Here is a 25054-nt window from a genome sequence, read left to right on the forward strand (position 1 = left end):
GGGAAGCCAGCTTGGATATTAGGGTCAAATCACATTGAGAGCAAACGTCAATGACAGAAACAACTTGAATTGTTGTCTCTCATTGTGTTCTTGTCCTCCGGTGACTAGCTAGCTAGCTAAAGTTGTCCCTTTCCTAAATTAGCCACGGATGGAGATAGGGATTTGGACTTCTGGTTTTACTTAATTCTCCGACCTGATTATAATAGCAATTCCAACCATTAATTAATACATTGTTGGCATACCGAGTGGCGCAGTAGTCTAAGGCACTGCATCGCAGTGCTTGAGGCGTCACTACAGACCCGGGATCAATCCCAGACTCTGTCACTGGCCAGCCGTGACCGGGAGACCTATGAGGCGGTCTGGCCCAGCGTTGTCCAGGTTAGGTTAGGGGAGGGTGTGTCCGGCCTGGATTTCCTTGTCCTATCGCACCCTTGTGTCGAGCCGGCGCCTGCAAGCTGACTTCGGACTCTAGATGGTTTCCTCTGACACATTGGTGCGGCTGGCTTCTGGGTTAAGCGAGCAGTTCGGCATGACAGGGTCGTTTTTCGGAGGACATATGGCTCTCCCAAGTCCATAGGGGAAATGCAACGATGGGACAAGACTGTAACTGCCAATTGGATATCACATAAAAGTACAAAAACTATCATACATTGTTGTGCCCCTGGCCTGAGAGGACGGAAGTTCAATATGTAGCTAGATGTGGAACGCTAATGTTAACTAGCTAACATTGCTCATGAATGGAAGTTAGGCTAGCGAGCAAGCATTTAGCCAGGTAGTCTAGGACAACAAAAAATAAAAGCAATAGACCGTTTTGTCAACATGAAAGAGAGGAGGATGGCATTCGAGCTTCTCTACAAATAGAGTGAGTCAACATATTTTCTACTTGCAGGAACTCACACACACACACACACACACACACACACACACAAACACGCACTAGGAAATCCGAACCGCAGCCACATCATATTTAGCTCACAATGATTGGACTAAATTGTTTTTGGTATCTTTTAGTTGTCACTGTATTGGACTAAGCAGAGGTGATTTGAAGATGTTGAAATGTTGAAGATGAAATGGTGCTGGAATAGTGGAGGCAGCTCTTGTATCCTTTGCGACTTGCAGTAACTCTGTGCTTCTAAATCAATAGTTGTTTAGTGGTCTGAAAATGTCGGCAAAACATTAACTTGCCAGACCGTGCTGTCTGTTACATCCAATATGCTTTGTTGACTAAACCGGACAGAGGTTGCTATCCGGTTTTGTGATAAAACAAAGGTCTGGTTGAATTTATTCTGCCACTGTGTCTTCTTATTGTCTCTGGCTTTAGGCCTGTATATCAGGGTCGAAAGGCATGTGAATTAACAGGTTATAGAGCAAACAACACAATTATCACAACACAGGTTGTAATATGGACTTTTTTTCAGGCTGCTTCATAAAAGATTAATATGCAAGGGAGATATGTATACTCTAGCTAAGAAAGCAATATTAAGTGTATGTTGTGTAGTAAGCTGTTAGTAGCCCATGTGCCTCACCGTAATAATTTGGTCTATTTTCACCAACGCGATATTGTAAACACATTGTTCGTGGCCCGGTTTGTGCTTGTTTGCAAACTTTTTTTGAACAGCTTTGACAGTGGTACTGATAGTAGTGGTGGCGCTTGGCTTGCACGTGCAAATTTAGCACACACAACATTCTATAATATAATTATGTTATATGACGTATATCTTTTTTTGACACGCAAAGACCCAAACTGCGTTCAATGTGCCCCACCCTAATCATTTGGTCTATTTTCACCTCTTAATTTCGCCTACTGTTCTAACTTGGTAGTGCACATGTAGCCTATAAACTGTTTTAGAGAAATGTAATCATTGAATGTTGTAAGAGCTTTCATTGTCTGTTTATATTCCCCCTTTATTTATCCTACGGTTCTGACTTTGTGTACAGGGAGAATACTGTAAGAACGGCCCATGTTCTGAATTCAGTCGCTGTACATTTCAAAAGTGCTGAACAAATAGTTATATTGACGACGTCCGTCTTCGTCGCTCATTAATGTCTTAATCGAAATTACGGATTGCCTCTTATCCGCTTGTCGTCCCCTTATGCCATAGTGTGTACATCTCAATTATCAGTAGAAACCACATTTGTTTAAGCAAGTCAACCATATCAGCTATGTTTTTTTTAAAGGCAGTAAATGAGGCTGAAGAAGTGTTTCGCTGCCAGACAAGGCTGCGCTGAACGTTACAGCAGTGGTAAGGTGTTGGGACTCTGCTGTTTAAACAGCTTTATGTAGGCCCTAACAGTTTGTGGGCACCGTATGTCACCGTTTAGGGTTGTGTTGTGTAGTGGCTTTGCCGGCATGCATTACACATTTTGGGTTTGTTTGCCCCACCAACATGTGCATGCTAAAATCGCCACTGAGCTTTATCCAATTAGTCATCTATTTACTTACTCAAAGTATCATACACGTTTTTTTACATGCTGCTTGTTACTGAAAGTTTCCCATGTTCTCTGGCAGCCAGTTAGACAGAAGGGGGTAATTGTTCTTCAAGACACTCTCCATGGAAACAGTTTTTTTAAAACTGTTTAGATGTGTTTAGTTTAGTCAACGGATTACAGGTAATTCTGTACCTGGTTGGCCGGATGCCCGGCCCTTGTTTGTTTTGTGCCTGTTCCTCTGGAAGTCGAGAGGCCGACACAAGAGTGTTCTGAAATAGTAAAGGTGAGCCGCTTCAACAGCCGCGCGTACCCAGCCCCTCTCCACCCGTCCATCTGGCAAGAGACCCGGAAAGAAGACTTGACAAAACGACACTATAGGACGACACATTAATTCTGTTAGCCCAAGGCGGTCAAAGTCGTCCAGGAGAGAATGAATAACAACTTCATTTTTTGTTTACCTTTTTTGTAACTCGATAAGGTGTTTGACAGTGTAGAAAGACTTGGCTAAAACTTGAAGGAAGTTCGGGAAGATCGTGGTGAAAGGAATTGAATTGGTCAAAAACGTTCTGTTATAATTGGTCATAGTGGTCTGTTCCCTGGGTTGTTGTTTGGTGGGGCTTTCCACTCCAGACTAAACCATGTCGTTACCAGCCATGGGTATGAACCGGCAGAGTCTCTGCTCGCTCTTTCACGCTTGTGATGTGGATAATTCTGGACGGATTGAAAAAGACGAGTTTTTCCAAATCTGCTCAGAGCTCCTTGTCCCGCCGACGGAGAGAGAGCACATTTTCTCTAAACTGGACATCGACAGAGACGGGAAAATCAATCTAACGGAGTTCATTAGCGGCTTCCACTGGATCTCTGAGCAAGTGTACCGAGAGGACATGGAGAACAAGAGCTGGGGAGTCTCCTCTCAGGCCTGGGAAGATTTCCAGACCCGACTAGGGGACCATGCCCGGTTCATACCCAGGTCAAGTATGGAACACATTACAAAACAATCGTACCTGCTCATTAATAAACTTTTGATTTACATATTGTCCAAACGTCGTAGGAATGCATGCGTAAAACAGTTTCAATGTACATTTGAAGTGTAACCAATAGGCTACAGGTTCTCCCCTTATAATAGATTCACAATATATATATATATATATATATATATATATATATATATATATATATATATATATATATATATATATATATATATATATATATCAAATATTTGTGTACTATTGTGTAGTGTTTTAATTCAAACTTTTGGGCTATTCCGGTGTCAACATTTCTCCCACTTGTATTAGCCAGATGTGGTTTACACCTCTATGTGTATGCACGTGCATTCGTATGTGTACTCAGGTCAGTCTAGCTTTTGGATGAAATATATCAAATATTTCTAAGATCACCAATAGAAACCCTTGCTGCAACCTAACCCTGAAAGAATGAGCGAGAGAAAGGAAAGAAGGAAAGGAACGTATCAGTGTCCTATGACAGGTTTTGAAATGAGTTCCCATTGAGCAGTTGTCCTGGCACCCCTCTAGGGCTGGCATGGGACTGAGCTGCGCCCTGACACGCTACCATGGAGGGGACATTGATTAACACAGTGATTCCATGTTCCCCATCATGTCTTAAATAGACCTCATTATGACTGTTTGATCACCAGCTTCACCAGCTGTAGAAAGTAACCCATTGGAACTAACATCTTAGCTTGTTTCTTTGAAAAAGGGCAACTCCTGGGGCCCTCCATTAGTGATGGTTTTCCAGTGCTGTGGATCAAATGTTCTTATTATTGTGTGATAGAACAGTCATGTCTGTACTCAGTAGGCCTACATCCACCCAGGGTTCAGATCCAGAGACCAAGGTCACCATACTATTTTCTATTCTCCTGCCCATAGAAGAGCCATGGGTGGAGTAGAGCAGGGGTCAGTAATGGTACCACTCCTAAATAGTTATAGTTTAAGAATATATTCGAAGCAGGTAACTAGATGTGTTGTTACACAACAAAGGAGTGAGGTTAGCTAAAGCAGAAACTCAGGCAACCAGCCTAGGGTATAGCTGGAGGCCTGGGGATATAGCCAATACTCTACAGTCATAGACAAACAAACAACTTTTTCAATCCTCTCACTGTAAAATATTATGTTTATTGGTTTTTGATAGTGTCATTATTAGTAGTAACAAAAGTATTTAGCATTTCTTAACTTTAAACATTGCATTGAAGAAAGTGTTCCCTCTGTAAATCCTGGATTTTAAGACCCGGGCGTGTACTAGTGACACTGCCTGTTTTGACAGTGTTGTTGACTGTAGGACAGTGAGTCTATATGCTCAGGGATTATAATCTGGTCACCTTGTTGAAGGCACACACACACACTTTAGATATCTCTACCCATCTGACCCAGTTGAATGAGCCATGAATGAGTTTCTTAATTAGGCATGGATTAACATGTAAAATTGCTCTACAAGAAACAACATTTAAATGTAACCTGAATAGATATCAGGTAAATACTGTAGCCTACATAGGTATACAGATTAGAGGTCGACCGATTAATCAGAATGGCCAAATAATTATCGGCATTTTTGGACACCGATCATGGCAGATTACATTGCACTCCACGAGGAGACTGCGTGGCAGGCTGACTACCTGTTATGCGAGTGCAGCAAGGAGCCAAGGTAAGGTGCTAGCTAGCATTAAACATAATCACTAGTTAACTACACATGGTTGATGATATTACTAGTTTATCTAGCTTGTCCTGTGTTGCATATAAGCGATGCGGTGCCTGTTAATTTATCATTGACTCACAGCCTAATTCGCCAAACGGGTCATTTAACAAGCACATTTGCGAAAAAAGCACTGTCGTTGCACCAATGTGTACCTAACCATAAACATCAACGCCTTTCTTAAAGTCAATACAAAAGTATATATTTTTAAACCTGCATATTTAGTTAATATTGCCTGCTAACATGAATTTCTTTTAACTAGGAAAATTGTGTCACTTATCATGCTTTCCGTGCAACAGAGTCGGGGTATATGCAGCAGTTTGGGCCGCCTGGCTCGTTGCGAACTGTGTGAAGACTATTTCTTTCTAACAAAGACAGCCAACTTGGCAAAACGGAGGATGATTTAACTGACTTGCCTAGTTAAATAAAGGTAAAAAGAAAACACAATCGTTGCATGAATGTACCTAAACATCAATGCCTTTCTTAAAATCAATACACAGAAGTATATTTTTTTAAACCTGCATATTCAGTAAAAATGAATTCATGTTAGGGCCTCCCAGCTGGTGCAGTGGTTAAGGGCACTGTACTGTAGCGCCAGCTGTGCCATCAGAGTGGGTTCGTGCCCAGGCTCTGTCATAACCGGCCGCGACCGGGAGGTCCGTGGGGCGACGCACAATTGGCCTAGCGGCAGGGCTTGCAAACTATCACGGATTACAAAGGGAATACCAGCTGCAATCTGCCCAGTGACGTGAGCCTACCAGATGAGCTAAATGCCTTCTATGCTCGCTTCAAGGCAAGCAACCTTGAACCATGCACCAGCTGTTCTGTGTGATCTCACTGTCCATAGCCAATGTGAGTAAATCTTTTAAACAGGTTAACATTCGCAAGGCTGCGGGGCCACATGGAATACCAGGACCCGGACTGAGAGCATGCGCTGACCAAACTGATGTTTTTAACCTATCCTTGACCTGGTAATATCAACTTGTGTCAAGCAGACCACTATCATCCCCGTGCCCTAGAACGCCTGCCTTCATAGCCATGAAATGCTTGGAAAGGCTGGCTCACATCAACACCATTCCAAACACCCTGGACCCACTCCAATTCGCTTACCGTCCCATCAGATACACAGATGACGCAATCTCTATTGCACTCCACACTGCCCGCACTCACCTGGACAAAAGGAATACCTATTTAAGAATGCTGTTCATTGACTACAGCTCAGCATTCAACACCATAGTCCGCTCCAAGCTAATCACCAAGCTCAGAGACCCTGGGACTGAATATCTCCCTCTGCAACTGGATCCTGGACAACAACCTCTTCCTCAACATCAGCAAGACAAAGAAGCTGTTCGTGGACTACAGGAAATGGAGGGCCAGCACGTCCCCATCCACATCGATGTGGCTGTAGTGGAGCAGGTCGAGAGCTTCAAGTCCCTCTGTGTCCACATCACTAAGGAATTAATGTGGTCTACACCCACACAGTTGTGAAGAAGGCAAAACAGCGCCTCTTCCACCCCAGAAGGCTGAAAAGATTTGGCATGGACTCTCAGATCCTCCAAAAGCTCCACTGCTGCACCATAAAGTTTCTTCAAGTGCAGCCGCAAAAACCAATAAGCACTAGGGTGAAACTGGCTCTCATGAGGACCGGCACCGCAAAGGAAGACCCCGAGTTACCTCTGCTGCAGAGGACAAGTTCATTACCAACCTCAGAAATTGCAGCCCAAATAAATGCTTCACAGAATTCAAGTAACAGACACATCTCAACATCAACTGTTCAGAGGAGACTGCGTGAATCAGGTCGTCATGGTCGAATTGTTGCAAAGAAACCACTACTAAAGGACACCAATAATAAGAAGAGACTTGCTAGGGCCAAGAAACACGAGCAATGGACATTAGAACGGTGGAAATCTGTCTTTGGTTTGATGAGTCCAAATTTGAGATTTTTGGTTCCGTCCGCTGTGTCTTTGTGAGACTCAGAGTAGGTGAACGGATGATCTCCGCATGTGTGGTTCCCACCGTGAAGCTTGGAGGAGAAGGTGTGATGGTGTGGGGGTGCTTTGCTGGTGACACTGTCTGCAATTTATTTTGATTTCAAGGCACACTGAACCAGCATGGCTACCACAGCATTCTGCAGCGATACGCCATCGCATGTGGTTTGCGCTTAGTAGGACTGTCATTTGTTTTTCAACAGGACAATGACCCAACACACCTTCAGGCTGTGTAAGGGCTATTTGATCAAGAATGAGAGTGATGGAGTGCTGCATCAGATGACCTGGCCTCCACAATCACCTGACTTCAAACCAATTGAGATGGTTTGGGATGAGTTGGACCGCAGAGTGAAGAAAAAGCAGCCAACAAGTTTTCAGCATATGTGGGAACTCCTTCATGACGGTTGGAAAAGCATTCCAGGTGAAGCTGGTTGAGAAAATGCCAAGAGTTTGAAAGGCTACGAGGCAAAGGGTCGCTACATGGAAGAATCTCAAACGTAAAATATATAGGCCATACACCACATATGCTACTGCTCCACATACTCTGCTGCTACACATCAGTCTATCTATTCGGTCTATTATTTACTTTACCCCTACCTATATGTACATAGCTACCTCAATTACCTCGTACTCCTGCACATCGATATTGGTACTCCCTGTATATAGCCATGTTTTTTTTACTCTTTATTGTTATTTGTTATTTGCTGGGTATTTTATTCCTTGTCATTTAAAAAAAATGCTGCATTGTTGGAAAAGTAAGCATTTCACCGTTAGTTTACACCTGCCTGTTGTTTCATGAAGCATGTTACAAATAAAATGTAGCTGTTCTGTTCCAAATATACTGTAGCTGTTCCAAATGTGTTTTCGATGAAAGGCCTTATGCTGTTGTAAGTAACTTGTATTAACATGTCTACACTGCATTTCTGATCAATTTGATGTTATTTTAATGGACAAAAAATGTGCTTTTCTTTCAAAAACAAGACATTTCTAAGTGACCCCAAACTTTTGAACAGTAGTGTATGTGTATGATTTACTAACAGTTTAACACTGATTATGTAATACATGATGACATTTGAAAGGCATTTTACAAGAGATGTCCAACACCCATGATTACAGTTACTGTCTGTCTGTCTGTCTGTCTGTCTGTCTGTCTGTCTGTCTGTCTGTCTGTCTGTCTGTCTGTCTGTCTGTCTGTCTGTCTGTCTGTCTGTCTGTCTGTCTGTCTGTCCTGCCTGCCTGCCTGCCTGCCTGCCTGCCTGCCTGCCTGCCTGCCTGCCTGCCTGCCTGCCTGCCTGCCTGCCTGTTCGTTTGTCTGTCTGTCAGTCCGTCCATCTATCTGTCTGCCTGCCTGCCTGAATGCCTGTCTGTTGTGTCTGTAGGAATGAGCAGGCAGCCACGCTGTACCAGAACATCAGTATGACAGAGCCCAGGATGGTGCCTCAGTATGAGAGAGTCATTATGAGCTTCACAAGAGAGATCAAGCAGCACAATGCTGAGATGGAGAACCTGGCCCTGGCTGTGAAACGGTACTAACACACACACACACGCTCACACACACACACTCACCGACAACCGCAGTTTACTTAAAACCCACATACTGTACATACACTGTACACATGCAGACATTCTATCATACCGTACACGTCCTCAAATACAAATGGGAAGTTTGATATTTTAAGTAGAAATTGTGCACCAATATTGAATTTGTTGCTTTGACAAAGTAATTTCTGAAGATTATTAGTTAACTGAGCAGGTCAAGCATAACACGTCAACCCTGTTACCCATAGATAGACAGGCTAGAAATACATGTATAAAAAATAATGATATAATAATGCATTTAATTGCCACTTCCTGGTGCACACAACAAGCTTCCATTCCCCCTCTCACAAGGGGATTTATGACTGATTTAAGAAGAAATAATCAACTCAGTCACAATCAATCCTGTTACTTTATTTGGCATTTATTATAGTATTTTTATTTATTGAACCTTTTTCAGTGGGAAAACTTTGGTTGTTAGGTGAAAGCCAACGTTTATTTGACCAAGTTACACTTCTCCAAAGGCCAACACAGATATAATAAATTCAGTTACAGTATTATGTTTTATTTCTGCTCAGAGCCCATGACCAAGCCGCCATGCAGCTCAGCGAGATGGAGGAGGAGATGGATCAACGCATCCATGCAGCTGAGAACAACACACAGCAACAGGTGACACACACACACACTTGCATGATTGTCAATTCTAACTATAGAAATGATGTCCATGTTGTAATGCGATCTGGACAGGTTGTGTTCCTACAGGGTTTAGCCACTGATAAGAAGGGTGGAGCTCATCTCTTCACTCATGCTAAATAGAGAGGACTTGTGATCAGATTACTCATTAAACCTCAAACAATCCTTGGCTGTGTTGACGTCTGATATGTCAAGCTGTTATCATACCTAGATTCTATATACTGAGTTTATTTATAATCATTTGTTAAAAGTAACTGGGATGTGACGGAAAATGTCCGGTTTCCATACTTCCATGGAACACTCCTATTCCTGGAATCTCTCATTCCTCTACTCTGTGAACAGTCTTATCTCCCCGTGTGTGTGTAGTTATGTACATTATGTAAGTGTGCTACATCAGCTCTGTTTGTTGTGCAGCTGCTGTATGCTTAGACTAAGAAAAGCACCCACACCTAGACTCACCTGCCCCCCCCATGAAAGTCTGTCATCATCCAGTGTAACAGTTAAGGTGTATCCAATCAGAAAGCAATCTACTACTTCAGCACTCATGCAGACCTGCCAACATGCACGCATTTTGCGTACCAAAATGTTGGCCATGTATGCAGGTACGGAATCCGAGTTAAAAAGTACGCAGAAATTTATAGGGCCTGATTTTATTTATTTATTTATTTTTTACATTTGAATAAAAAATGAATCCACTGAGTAAATCTAACGCCTCAATTTTCGAGCTGAAACACACAGACATGTACAGAGTTGGAGGTAAATACATCATTATTCGACGTAGCTACCCTGTGTGTGCCCCTCCTCCTGTTTGTTGTGATGCTGAGTTTGCCGACTGTCAGATGTACGTAAACACATGGACAAATCCCTGTGTTGTGTGTTGTGGAAAGGTTGTTGTTTAATTGTTTCAAGCTAACGTTAGCGAACATAATATGGACATTCAGTGGGCTCTAAAGTGCCAGCAGTTCACTCACATTTGCTAGTGAAAGAAATTAAATGCAAATACGAAAAGTAACTGGTCGCATTTGTGTGAGTGGGATATACATTTAATTATGCGTCTCATTAGTTGTATTTTCCATGTAACATTACAGGGATCATGCAACCTGATAACTATAATTATGACCCACATCACAAAAAGCATTACAAAAGTATAATAAAAAAGAAATATAAACATATTGGCATTAAATGGAATCGGGAGTTTAGAAGAATGAATGAGTGTCCGGTATTAGCTATAGAGGCCATGCTTCTAAAATGCCTTTGCACTAGATTTGAGATTTTATCAATTTCGAAAGTCTGATGTATGCGCTGCAAAGCAATCCAATTGGCACCTTTACATAGGCTGAAACACCGGACTCTTCTAGCGAACAGGTACAGATTCCCTTTTCTTTTTATGTTATTATGGATAACATGTTCATTTGATACTGATGCTCTGATTCAAACATTTGTTCTTCTTATCATATCAGAGTAATAAAAAAAACATGTTTTATCGTGGATAAGACGTTTGTACGTTCTTTACCTAAACAAATAACTTGTTATTATTTGTTTAATACAATTTTTTTTTACTCAAAGATTAAAGGCCCTTTGTGTGATTTTGTACCATATGTGTAGATGGAACGCTGTCAAGAAAGAAAGTATACCAACCTTTTATAGGCTTGATTTGGTTCAAGTGCTACAATTGCGATCAGATTCACAAACAGCTTGTGGCACGAGCATGCGGAGAAAAGAAAACCCCAATTGGGTGTTCTGCGCGAGTCTGATACTCTACAAAGTTGGACAGGGTTGGCAGGTCTGCTCATGTTCCTTGATACACCCGAGCCCCCTCCACCTGTCACCCAAACTGCCCTAAAATAGCACAGCTCAAACTCTTATCAGTGGAACATAGAGGAGTGATACAAAAGAAGTACAAACAAACACAAGCATACACATGCACACACACAGAAGAACACACTACCGCATTCACACACACACAGAAACACACATGCATGCACATACACTGTGCCATTTGATTTGGACAGTAGTTGGGTGTTTTGACAGTAGCTGTATCTGTATGTTGACAGTGTGTGAACATTTGATGATGATGTAAGACTTTAGAATTGTGTCTTGTGTCCTTGTGGAGGCCATAATAGATGGGATGCTGCTACACCGTGTTCTATTCTGTTATCTGTAGGAGGCCAAGAGGACTGAGACAGCTCTGAGTGAGCTGAAGAGACACTATGAGTCTGAGGTGTGCGAACTGCAGCACAAGCTCCAGAAGATGCAGCTGGTGAGTTTACCATTCGACTATTCATCACTTATACTGTTCCACCTAGTACACGCTAAAGATATCCTTTATATTGTAGGTGGTGTGAAATAAATATGAACTTTTCCAATAAAGTCTGAAACTTGATACACAGTTTGGGGCCAAGTTTCATGCTGTTAATGAAAAAGTGAACAATTAACCAATAATGTGGCATCTATTGCCTGGACGACTAGTCTAGCCAATCACTCCTGTTCACCCACTCAGCATTGGTTCATGAACATGTGAGACATCCAATCAGATTAACTCAATCACAATTGAATGAAATCCATCTATGCTGCTATCTGTGCCATTGAATATTGTGATTCACTGACAGCAGGCAGTGATGTGTGTTAAAGGTGTCTACTCCCTCCTCAGATTGAAGACCAGTACAAGAACATCAACATGAAAGATGAGTCTTCAACCCTGAAGAGAAAGATCAACGAACTGACTCTGGTGAGATGGGTCTTCCTGCTAGGCCTATATCACTCTGTACACATACTTTAACTCTCTTCCATTTCCTGATCTCACTCTTCTCTCTCTCTGCCTTTACCTCTCTCTCTCTCTCTTTACCTCTCTCTCTCTCTCTCTTTCTTTACCTTTACCTCTCTCTCTTTCTTTAACTTTACCTCCCTCTCTCGCTCGCTCTCTTTCTTTACCTTTACCTCCCTCCCTCTCTCTCACTTTACCTTTACCTCCCTCTCTCTCTCTTTCTTTACCTCCCTCCCTCCCTCTCTCTTTCTTTACCTCTCTCTCTCTTTACCTATCTCTCTCTCTCTTTACCTCTCTCTTTCTTTACCTTTACCTCCTCTCTCTCTCTCTCTCTCTCTCTTTCTCTTTCTTTACCTCTCTCTCTCTTACTTTACTTTACCTCTCTCACTTCTTTTCCTCTCTCTTTCTTTACCTTTACCTCTCTCTTTACCTTTACCTCTCTCTCTTTACCTCACTCTTTCTCTCTACCTCTCTCTCCCTTTACCTCTCTCTCTCTACCTCTCTCTCCCTTTACCCCTCTCTCTCTCTCTCTCTCTCTCTCTCTCTCTCTCTCTCCCTCTCTCCCCAGGAAAACCAGCGGTTGAAGCAGGAGTTGATGCAGTCTCAAACTAACATAGCCTTCCTTCAGAGTGAACTGGCCTCTCTGAAGAGTGATCTGACAGACCACAGCATCAACTCTGAGCGGTGAGAAACACATGCATGCACACACACACACACACACACACACACACACACACACACACACAGACAGACAGACAGACAGACAGACAGACAGACAGACAGACAGACAGACAGACAGACAGACAGACAGACAGACAGACAGACAGACAGACAGACAGACAGACAGACAGACAGACAGACAGACAGACAGACAGACAGACAGACAGACAGACAGACAGACAGACAGACAGACAGACAGACAGACAGACAGACAGACAGACAGACAGACAGACAGACAGACAGACAGACAGACAGACAGACAGACAGACAGACAGACAGACAGACAGACAGACAGACAGACAGACAGACAGACAGACAGACAGACAGACAGACAGACAGACAGACAGACAGACAGACAGACAGACAGACAGACAGACAGACAGACAGACAGACAGACAGACAGACAGACAGACAGACAGACAGACAGACAGACAGACAGACAGTATCTGTAATCATGGGTGTTGGACATCTCTTGTAAAATGCCTTTCAAATGTCATCATGTATTACATAATCAGTGTTAAACTGTTAGTAAATCATACACATACACTACTGTTCAAAAGTTTGGGGTCACTTAGAAATGTCTTGTTTTTGAAAGAAAAGCACATTTTTTGTCCATTAAAATGACATCAAATTGATCAGAAATGCAGTGTAGACATTGTTAATGTTGTAAATAACTATTGGAGCTGGGAAACGGCTGATTTTTAATGGAATATCTACATAGCCAGAGGCCCATTATCAGCAACCATCACTCTTGTGTTCCAATGGCATGTTGTGTTAGCTAATCCAAGTTTATCATTTTAAAAGGTTAATTGATCATTAGAAAACCCTTTTGCAATTATGTTTGCACAGCTGAAAACTGTTGCGCCCATTAAAGCAGCAATAAAACTGGCCTTCTTTAGACTCGTTGAGTATCTGGAGCATCAGCATTTGTGGGTTTGATAACAGTGCATGCACTGAGTGACTCCAGGATGCTGGCCTTCTAGGCAGAGTTCATCTGTCCAGTGTCTGTGTTCTTTTGGCCATCTTAATCTCTTATTTTTATTGGCCAGTCTGAGATATGTCTTTTTCTTTGCAACACTGTCTAGAAGGACAGCATCCCGGTGTCGCCTCTTCACTGTTGACATTGAGACTGATGCTGATAATGGGCCTCTGTACGCCTATGTACATATTCCATAAAAAATCTGCTGTTTCCAGCTACAATAGTAATTTAGAACATTAACAATGTCTACACTGTGTTTCTGATCAATTCGATGTTATTTTATTAATGGGCAAAAAAATGTGCTTTTCTTTCAAAGACAAGGACATTTCTAAGTGACCCCAAACTTTTGAACGGTAGTGTATGTCATGCTGTAACGTAATCTAGTGATGTCATTAGGGCTCCCGAGTGGCGCAAAGGTCTAAGGCACTGCATCTCAGTGCTGGATGCGTCACTACAGACTCTGGTTTGATTCCAGGCTGTGTCACAACCGGACGTGATTGGGAGTCCCATAGGGCGGTGCACAATTGGCCCAGCGTCGTCCTGGTTAGGCTTTGGTCTGGGTAGGCCATTATTGTAAATAAGAATTTGTTCTTAACTGACTTGCCTAGTTAAATAAAGGTAAAATAAAATAAAAGTAATAATCTAATATCTCCTAGATGTATTACTATTTGTGAAATGATCAATCTGATTTTTCTACAGTGGCACATTGAGAATCCCAATGTACACTGAGACACACAACACACAGACACAAAGCCAAAACACACATGTGAGCACACACACGCACACAGAGCCTGTGACACCTCATCCCAGCCTGAGCTGTAAGTTCGCCTTGAGCCATCCAGTGACTCAATCAGTCATGCAGTAGAGGCCACAGCCACAGCCCCAGGCCAGTGTGACTGTGTGACTGCCTCCCTGCCTGTGTGCTTGGCTGCTCCCTCCCCTCCCTGGGGTGGTAACATGTTTCCAGGCTTGGAACAGGATATCCTAGTGTGACCTCACACTCAGTCTCACAACCTGGTTACCTGGCAACCAGTCTCACACTTCGCCTTTGAACTTGTTCCAGTCAAACTAAGTTTGTGTTGTGAATGTGCCACTTCTTTGAGACTGTTGAAGTGTCTGCTTTTGTCTGCATTATTAGAATGTACATTCTCCTGTTTTTGGAGAATTAATGTATGTGTTTTGAGAGTGTGTGTAGTATGTGTTATTGTAGTTTATGTAGTATGTGTTATTGTAGATTATGTAGTATGTGTTTTTAAAGGGGAATTTGTAGTATGTGTTACTATAGTTTATGTATTATGAGTGTTTATGAAAGTGTATGTATTAGTTGTGAATGACTGTGTTTGTATGTGCAGGGATGAGGCGATGATGAGAGACTTCTCTGATGAGAGGGAGAACCTGGAGCGACAGATAGAGATCCTACAGTAAGTCTGGCCAATCATAGTGCTTGTCTGACACATAAACAGGAACGCTGACAAATGCTCACCTAACCCACAAACAGGAATACTTCAAAACTCACAACTTGATGTTAAATCGAGTTGCCTGTAAACTGAGGAACATGAAGTTGTAAGCCTTGGGAGTTTTGTGAGTCTTAAAGAGTTCCTGTTTTTGAAAACCTCAAAAGTCATTTTCCAAAAGTCAAGACCTCTTTTGATCACCTCTTCCCGTTCTTATCCTCTTCTCTCCTCCTCTGTTTCTCTCCCTCTTCTCTCTCCTTTGCTTCTCTCCCTCCTCTGTTCCCCTCTATAGAACAGCCAACAGGAAGCTCCATGACAGTAACGACGGGCTGCGCAGTTCCCTGGAGAACACCCTCAGCAAGAGCAATAAGGTGAGGTAGACAACCACATAGCCATGGTAACACCAGCATGCTCTCTCTCTCTTGCTCTCTCCCTGCCTCTTATCTTTGTTCTTCCGTCCCTCTTTCAATCATCTCCCTATCCCACACCCCTTTTATCCTCCTCTTCCCATCACTCCCTCTCTCTTTCTCTCTGATCTCTCTGCTTTTAACGTCAGGGTTGAATCTCTAATGCCAGTCCTAAGGGCTTGTCTGTTGGAGGAATCAACTGAGCCATGTTTGAGGCAATGACAGACAACAACAAAAACAACGGCAACAACAACATATTTCAGTCTTGACCCCTAACTCACTCTCCTCATAACCTCATAACTTCCACTCTGTCTCACACACTCTCATCTAACGATAATTCCTATACTCACACATAGGGTTCAGTACATACAGGTCAGTGCACACACACGTGCGCACACATAAGTGTATGGACACACACCCAAACATTAACAAAAACACACCCACACACACACACAGTGACCCAGACAGTTGTGACAGTGATGTTGTGGTTGTGTTTCAGCGTGGTAGCAGTGCTTCCCCAGCCAACACCATTAGCAGGAGGAGCAAGAGTATCTGTTACTCATCTCCATACCGCGACAGGTAAGACAGAACTGGACTAGCAACAGCCTGCTGGTGTGTTTGTGCAGACAGAGTCCAGATAATATACTCTAATACAGGTACACACTGCACACGTACATGTGTATGTTCAAACTCAAGTTTATGTACAATTATTATCAGGTGGAAGATTAGCACTTGACATATGCATGTTTGCATTGTATACTCATAGCCATCCATACAGGACTCATAGCCATCCATACACAAAACAGCACAGTCTATGTTCTAGCTTGGTTGTTGGAGCTAGCTTAGTTGTACGGTGGTTCCTCCTTTAAAAGTTGTGTCTTACTGCAGCACACCTTGTGGGCTGCTGCAGAATTCTCTGGCACGTTATTTAATTGTCAGCCATTTTTTCTGTTAATGCAAGTCAGTGCTAGTTTGACACCAGAGGGCATCTTTGAGAAGCGTTTGATAGTCTTCCATATTGGCATTACAAATCAAATCAAATCAAATTGATTTATATAGCCCTTTGTACATCAGCTGATATCTCAAAGTGCTGTTACAGAAATCCAGCCAAAAACCCCAAACAGCAAGCAATGCAGGTGTAGAAGCACGGTGGCTAGGAAAAACTCCCGAGAAAGGCCAAAACCTAGGAAGAAACCTAGAGAGGAACCAGGCTATGTGGGGTGGCCAGTCCTCTTCTGGCTGTGCCGGGTGGAGATTATAACAGAACATGGCCAAGATGTTCAAATGTTCATAAATGACCAGCATGGTCGTATAATAATAATAAGGCAGAACAGTTGAAACTGGAGCAGCAGCACGGTCAGGTGGACTGGGGACAGCAAGGAGTCATCATGTCAGGTAGTCCTGGGGCATTGTCCTAGGGCTCAGGTCCTCCGAGAGAGAGAAAGAAAGAGAGAATTAGAGAGAGCATATGTGGGGTGGCTAGTCCTCTTCTGGCTGTGCCGGGTGGAGATTATAACAGAACATGGCCAAGATGTTCAAATGTTCATAAATGACCAGCATGGTCCAATAATAATAAGGCAGAACAGTTGAAACTGGAGCAGCAGCACGGCCAGGTGGACTGGGGACAGCAAGGAGTCATCATGTCAGGTAGTCCTGGGGCATGGTCCTAGGGCTCAGGTCCTCCGAGAGAGAGAGAGAGAGAGAGAAAGAGAGAATTAGAGAACGCATACTTAGATTCACACAGGACACCGAATAGGACAGGAGAGGTACTCCAGATATAACAAACTGACCCTAGCCCCCGACACATTAACTACTGCAGCATAAATACTGGAGGCTGAGACAGGAGGGGTCAGGAGACACTGTGGCCCCATCCGAGGACACCCCAGACAGGGCCAAACAGGAAGGATATAACCCCACCCACTTTGCCAAAGCACAGGCCCCACACCACTAGAGGGATATCTTCAACCACCAACTTACCATCCTGAGACAAGGCTGAGTATAGCTCACAAAGATCTCCGCCATGGCACAACCCAAGGGGGGGCGCCAACCCAGACAGGATGACCACATCAGTGAATCAACCCACTCAGGTGACGCACCCCTACCAGGGACGGCATGAGAGAGCCCCAGTAAGCCAGTGACTCAGCCCCTGTAATAGGGTTAGAGGCAGAGAATCCCAGTGGGAAGAGGGGAACCGGCCAGGCAGAGACAGCAAGGGCGGTTTGTTGCTCTAGAGCCTTTCCGTTCACCTTCCCACTCCTGGGCCAGACTACACTCAATCATATGACCCACTGAAGAGATAAGTCTTCAGTAAGGACTTAAAGGTTGAGACCGAGTTTGCGTCTCTGACATGGGTAGGCAGACCATTCCATAAAAATGGAGCTCTATAGGAGAAAGCCCTGCCTCCAGCTGTTTGCTTAGAAATTCAATTAGGACAATTAGGAGGCCTGCGTCTTGTGACCGTAGCGTACGTGTAGGTATGTACGGCAGGACCAAATCAGAGAGATAGGTAGGAGCAAGCCCATGTAATGCTTTGTAGGTTAGCAGTAAAACCTTGAAATCAGCCCTTGCTTTGACAGGAAGCCAGTGTAGAGAGGCTAGCACTGGAGTAATATGATCAAATTTTTTGGTTCTAGTCAGGATTCTAGCAGCCGTATTTAGCACCAACTGAAGTTTATTTAGTGCTTTATCCGGGTAGCCGGAAAGTAGAGCATTGCAGTAGTCTAACCTAGAAGTGACAAAAGCATGGATTAATTTTTCTGCATCATTTTTGGACAGAAAGTTTCTGATTTTTGCAATGTTACGTAGATGGAAAAAAGCTGTCCTTGAAATGGTCTTGATATGTTCTTCAAAAGAGAGATCAGGGTCCAGAGTAACACCGAGGTCCTTCACAGTTTTATTTGAGACGACTGTACAACCATTAAGATTAATTGTCAGATTCAACAGAAGATCTCTTTGTTTCTTGGGACCTAGAACAAGCATCTCTGTTTTGTCCGAGTTTAAAACTAGAAAGTTTGCAGCCATCCACTTCCTTGTGTCTGAAACACATGCTTCTAGCAAGGGCAATTTTGGGGCTTCACCATGTTTCATTGAAATGTACAGCTGTGTGTCATCCGCATAGCAGTGAAAGTTAACATTATGTTTTCGAATAACATCCCCAAGAGGTAAAATATATAGTGAAAACAATAGTGGTCCCAAAACAGAACCTTGAGGAACACCGAAATTTACAGTTGATTTGTCAGAGGACAAACCATTCACAGAGACAAACTGATATCTTTCCGACAGATAAGATCTAAACCAGGCCAGAACTTGTCCGTGTAGACCAATTTGGGTTTCCAATCTCTCCAAAAGAATGTGGTGATCGATGGTATCAAAAGCAGCACTAAGGTCTAGGAGCAGATGCAGAGCCTCGGTCCGATGCCATTAAAATGTCATTTACCACCTTCACAAGTGCCGTCTCAGTGCTATGATGGGGTCTAAAACCAGACTGAAGCATTTCGTATACATTGTTTGTCTTCAGGAAGGCAGTAAGTTGCTGCGCAACAGCCTTTTCTAACATTTTTGAGAGGAATGGAAGATTCGATATAGGCCTATAGTTTTTTATATTTTCTGGGTCAAGGTTTGGCTTTTTCAAGAGAGGCTTTATTACTGCCACTTTTAGTGAGTTTGGTACACATCCGGTGGATAGAGAGCCGTTTATTATGTTCAACATAGGAGGGCCAAGCACAGGAAGCAGCTCTTTCAGTAGTTTAGTTGGAATAGGGTCCAGTATGCAGCTTGAAGGTTTAGAGGCCATGATTATTTTCATCATTGTGTCAAGAGATATAGTACTAAAACACTTGAGCGTCTCTCTTGATCCTAGGTCCTGGGAGAGTTGTGCAGACTCAGGACAACTGAGCTTTGAAGGAATACGCAGATTTAAAGAGGATTCCGTAATTTGCTTTCTAATAATCATAATCTTTTCCTCAAAGAAGTTCATGAATTTATCACTGCTAAAGGGAAAGGCATCCTCTCTTGGGGAATGCTGCTTTTTAGTTAGCTTTGCGACAGTATCAAAAAGGAATTTCGGATTGTTCTTATTTTCCTCAATTAAGTTAGAAAAATAGGATGATCGAGCAGCAGTAAGGGCTCTACGGTACTGCACGGTACTGTCTTTCCAAGCTAGTCGGAAGACTTCCAGTTTGGTGTGGCGCCATTTCCGTTCCAATTTTCTGGAAGCTTGCTTCAGAGCTCGGGTATTTTCTGTGTACCAGGGAGCTAGTTTCTTATGAGAAATGTTTTTAGTTTTTAGGGGTGCAACTGCATCTAGGGTATTGCGCAAGGTTAAATTGAGTTCCTCAGTTAGGTGGTTAACTGATTTTTGTTCTCTGGCGTCCTTGGGTAGACAGAGGGAATCTGGAAGGACATCAAGGAATCTTTGTGTTGTCTGTGAATTTATAGCACGACTTTTGATGTTCCTTGGATGGGGTCTGAGCAGATTATTTGTTGCAATTGCAAACGTAATAAAATAGTGGTCCGATAGTCCAGGATTATGAGGAAAAACATTAAGATCCACAACATTTATTCCATGGGACAAAACTAGGTCCAGCGTATGACTGTGACAGTGAGTGGGTCCAGAGACATGTTGGACAAAACCCACTGAGTCGATGATGGCTCCGAAAGCCCTTTGGAGTGGGTCTGTGGACTTTTCCATGTGAATATTAAAGTCACCAAAGATTAGAATATTATCTGCTATGACTACAAGGTCCGATAGGAATTCAGGGAACTCAGTGAGGAACGCTGTATATGGCCCAGGAGGCCTGTAAACAGTAGCTATAAAAAGTGATTGAGTAGGCTGCATAGATTTCATGACTAGAAGCTCAAAAGACGAAAACGTCTTTTTTTTTTTGTAAATGAAATTTGCTATCGTAAATGTTTGCAACACCTCCGCCTTTGCGGGATGCACGGGGGATATGGTCACTAGTGTAGCCAGGAGGTGAGGCCTCATTTAACACAGTAAATTCATCAGGCTTAAGCCATGTTTCAGTCAGGCCAATCACATCAAGATTATGGTCAGTGATTAGTTCATTGACTATAATTGCCTTTGAAGTAAGGGATCTAACAGCCCTATTTTGAGATGTGAGGTATCATGATCTTTTTCAATAATGACAGGAATGGAGGTGGTCTTTATCCTAGTGAGATTGCTAAGGCGAACACCGCCATGTTTAGTTTTGCCCAACCTAGGTCGAGGCACAGACACGGTCTCAATGGTGATAGCTGAGCTGACTACACTGACTGTGCTAGTGGCAGACTTCACTATGCTGGCAGGCTGGCTAACAGCCTGCTGCCTGGCCTGCACCCTATTTCATTGTGGAGCTAGAGGAGTTAGAGCCCTGTCTATGTTGGTGGATAAGATGAGAGCACCCCTCCAGCTAGGATGGAGTCCGTCACTCCTCAGCAGGTCAGGCTTGGTCCTGTTTGTGGGTGAGTCCCAGAAAGAGGGCCAATTATCTACAAATTCTAACTTTTGGGAGGGGCAGAAAACAGTTTTCAACCAGCGATTGAGTTGTGAGACTGCTATAGAGCTCATCACTCCCCCTAACTGGGAGGGGGCCAGAGACAATTACTCGATGCCGACACATCTTTCTAGCTGATTTACACGCAGAAGCTATGTTGCGCTTGGTGATCTCTGACTGTTTCATCCTAACATCGTTGGTGCCGACGTGGATAACAATATCTCTATACTCTCTACACAAGAGAATTTAACTTCTCTAGGGTAGGGGGCAGCATTCGGAATTTTGGATGAAAAGCATGCCCAAATTAAACAGCCCGCTACTCGGGTCCAGAAGATATGATATGCATATAACTGGTAGATTTGAATAAAAAACACTCTAGTTTCCAAAACTGTTAAAATAGTGTCTGTGGGTATAACATAACTGATTTGGCAGGCGAAAACCTGAGAAAAATCCATTCAGGAGGTTTTTTGGGGGGGGTTTTGTAGTTTTCTATTCAATGCCATTACAGTATCCATTGACTTAGGACTCAATTTGCAGTTCCTATGCCTTCCACTAGATGTCAACAGTCTTTATAAATTGTTTCATGCTTGTATTCTTATAAATGAGGGAGTAAGACCAGTCTGAATGAGTGGACCCTGATGTGTCACAGAGCTTTTTCATGCGCAATCCCGAGAGAGTTCATTTCTTGTTTACCTTTTATATTGACAACGTTATTGTCCGGTTTAAATATTTAAAGATCATTTAGGCTAAAAATCCTCAATGAGGATTGAATATAAACATCGTTTGACATGTTTCTATGAACTTTACGGATACAATTTGGATTTTTTTGTCTGCCTGTTTTGACTGCGTTTGTGCCTGTGGATTACTGAAGAAAACACGCAAACAAAACAGAGGTTTTTGGATATAAAGAGACTTTATCGAACAAAAGGAACATTTATTGAGTAAATTAATGTCTTCTGAGTGCAACCATATGAAGATCATCAAAGGTAAGGGATTAATTTTATCTCTATTTCTGAGTTATGTAATGCTTCTGCTTGACTGGTTACTGTTTGTAATAATTTGTCAACTGGGCTATGTTCTCAAATAATCATAAGGTATGCTTTCGCTGTAAAGCATTTTTTAAATCTGACACCGTGGTTGGATTCACAAGAAGTTAATCTTTAAACCTATGTAAAATATGTTTTGTTTTCTGAATTTTTATAATGAGTATTTCTGTATTTGAATTTGGCGCTCTGCAATCTCACTGGATGTTGGCCAGATGGGACGCTAGCTTCCCACATACCCTAGAGAGGTTAAAACCTTTTTTTGATTTTAAGAAATTTGGCTTAATTAATTTGATTAATATTATGGTGTTTCTATTCCGAGAAAAATTAAAAACGAAACCCCCGGGTTTCCGTTAGTATGGAATGAAAAATATGGTGCTGTACAATGTGACATTCGGGTTAGGTGTTCAGCATAAGAGGATTGGAGTATTCTAAATTCTTTGCCTTCATTAGACAACTTTGTTGTAAATCAGTTATATTTATTTCGATAGTAATTCGTTATGGATCCATAACTAAATAAACATCAGCATTTTGAAAGAGTATTTTAATCATTATTTTATTAACGAAAGCATAAAGATGCTGATGAAGAAATACAGTACTGTACAGTATATGCTTTTACATTTGGATAATAAAGCATTTAAGCATTTTGAAGATATAAGCCACCTGCATTTGTTTATTAGGCTACTGTGCAGTCTGACAAGTAAACATAGCCTACAATACATACTGTAGTAAACATGGGAAAGTGCCTAATTCCTTACATAAGGGAGAACAGGCCATGTCCAGACTTTCTTAGAGACCTCAAGTGCTCAATGACTCTGTCTTTAATGCTTTTTCGGGTTGCATCAGTCATGGATAGAAACTTCTGAGACACAGTATTAATGATGAACACCCGGAGGTTCACTGGTAAGCCACATTTGCCTCGGGATCCATCCTAGTTGGTATTCTGTGCCCACTTGTGGTATCTCACTTCGGTTACACATCCTTGGAATAGCAGAACAGCATAACGGTCCGGCCTTCCCTTGCTGTTCCCAGTTGCCACTGGTCAAAAATTGTAAGTAGGCCTAATAAAAAAATTGTCTGTTAAGCCTCATAGCCTACCTCAGCGAGTTAAGTTATTTTATATTGGTCTAGGCTCCGAAGAAATAGACTCCAATTAATTAATGTAGTTTGTAAAGTCAAATTAAAATGAAGATTATTGTTGAAATGAATTGATTGACTGGTGTAGGTTTTCTCCATCTGTTGGTGTGCAACACTTGCATAACAAGCTAGCTATATTGTCAGCACCAGCCACTGGTCACATCCTATTGATTGCGCTGCAGTTAACGCCAGTAGTTTTTTAAATTGAACCTTTATTTAACTAGGCAAGTCAGGTAAAACAAATTCTTATTTACAATCACGGCCAACACCGGCCAAACCCGGATGATGCTGGGCCAATTGTGTGCCACCCTATGGCACTCCCAATCACGGTCGCCTGTGATACAGCCTGTATTAAAACCAGGGACTGTAGTAATGCCTCTTGCACTGCGATGCCGTGCCTTAGACCGCTGTACAGTTGAAGTCGAAAGTTTACATTCACCTTAGCTAAATACATTTAAACTCAGTTTTTCACAATTCCTGACATTTAATCCTAGTAAAAATTCCCTGTCTTAGGTCAGTTAGGATCACCACTTTATTTTAAGAATGTGAAATGTCAGATTAATAGTAGAGACAAATATTTATTTTATCTTTAGTTTCTTTCATCACATTCCCAGTGGGTCAGAAGTTTACATACACTCAATTAGTATTTGATAGCATTGCCTTTAAATTGTTTAACTTGGGTCAAACATTTCGGGAAGCCTTCCATAAGCTTCCCACAATAAGTTGGGTGAATTTTGGCCCATTCCGCCTGACAGAGCTGGTGTAACTGAGTCAGGTTTGTGGACCTCCTTGCTCGCACACGCTTTTTCAGTTGTGTCCACAAATGTTCTATAGGATTGAGGTCAGGGCTTTGTGATGGCCACTCCAATACCTTGACTTTGTTGTCCTTAAGCCATTTTGCCACAACTTTGGAAGTATGCTTGGGGTCATTGTCCATTTGGAAGACCCATTTGCAAGCAAGCTTTAACTTCCTGACTGATGTCTTGAGATGTTGCTTCAATATATCCACGTAATTTTTCTTCCTTGCAAGCCTCCCCCTTTTCCTTCAAAACTTAACGATGGTCATTATGGCCAAGCAGTTCTATTTTTTGTTTCATCAGATGAGAGGACATTTCTCCAAAAAGTACTATCTTTGTCCCCATGTGCAGTTGCAAACCATTGTCTGTCTTTTTTATGGCGGTTTTGGAGAAGTGGCTTCTTCCTTGCTGAGCGGCCTTTCAGGTTATGTCTATATAGGACTCGTTTTACTGTGGATATAGATACTTTTGTACCGGTTTCCTCCAGCATCTTCACAAGGTCCTTTGCTTTTTTTCTGGGATTGATTTGCACTTTTCGCACCAAAGTACGTTCATCTCTAGGTGACAGAACGCGTCTCCTTCCTGTGCGGTATGACGGCTGCGTGGTCCCATGGTGTTTATACTTGCGTACTATTTTTTGTACAGATGAACGTGGTACATTCAGGCTTTTGGAAATTGCTCCCAAGGATGAACCAGACTTGTGGGGGTCTACAATTTTTGGCTGATTTCTTTTGATTTTCCCATGATGTCAAGCAGAGGCACTGTGTTTGAAGGTAGGCCTTGAAATACATCCACAAGTACACCTGCAGTTGACTCAAATTATGTCAATTATTTGAAGCCTCTAAAGCTATGACATCCTTTTCTGTAATTTTCCAAGCTGTTTAAAGGCACAGTCAATTTAGTGT

The 25054-nt window shown here is 42.5% G+C and overlaps 1 protein-coding gene across 1 annotated transcript in view; it reads left to right on the forward strand.

Annotated features, from left to right (window-relative positions):
* Positions 1–2530: 2530 nt before the first annotated feature.
* Positions 2531–25054, forward strand: part of LOC112264156 (ras and EF-hand domain-containing protein homolog) — a 30402-nt gene continuing 7878 nt past the window's right edge. The window contains exons 1-9 of the mRNA XM_042330722.1: positions 2531–3400; positions 8507–8653; positions 9242–9332; positions 11521–11616; positions 12007–12084; positions 12689–12804; positions 15172–15240; positions 15566–15644; positions 16180–16259. Of these exons, the coding sequence (XP_042186656.1) occupies positions 3069–3400; positions 8507–8653; positions 9242–9332; positions 11521–11616; positions 12007–12084; positions 12689–12804; positions 15172–15240; positions 15566–15644; positions 16180–16259 (1088 nt within the window). The 5' untranslated portion in view covers positions 2531–3068. The remainder of the gene's footprint in view (positions 3401–8506; positions 8654–9241; positions 9333–11520; positions 11617–12006; positions 12085–12688; positions 12805–15171; positions 15241–15565; positions 15645–16179; positions 16260–25054) is intronic.

This window comes from Oncorhynchus tshawytscha, linkage group LG12 (assembly GCF_018296145.1).
Source record: "Oncorhynchus tshawytscha isolate Ot180627B linkage group LG12, Otsh_v2.0, whole genome shotgun sequence".
NCBI lineage: Eukaryota > Metazoa > Chordata > Actinopteri > Salmoniformes > Salmonidae > Oncorhynchus > Oncorhynchus tshawytscha.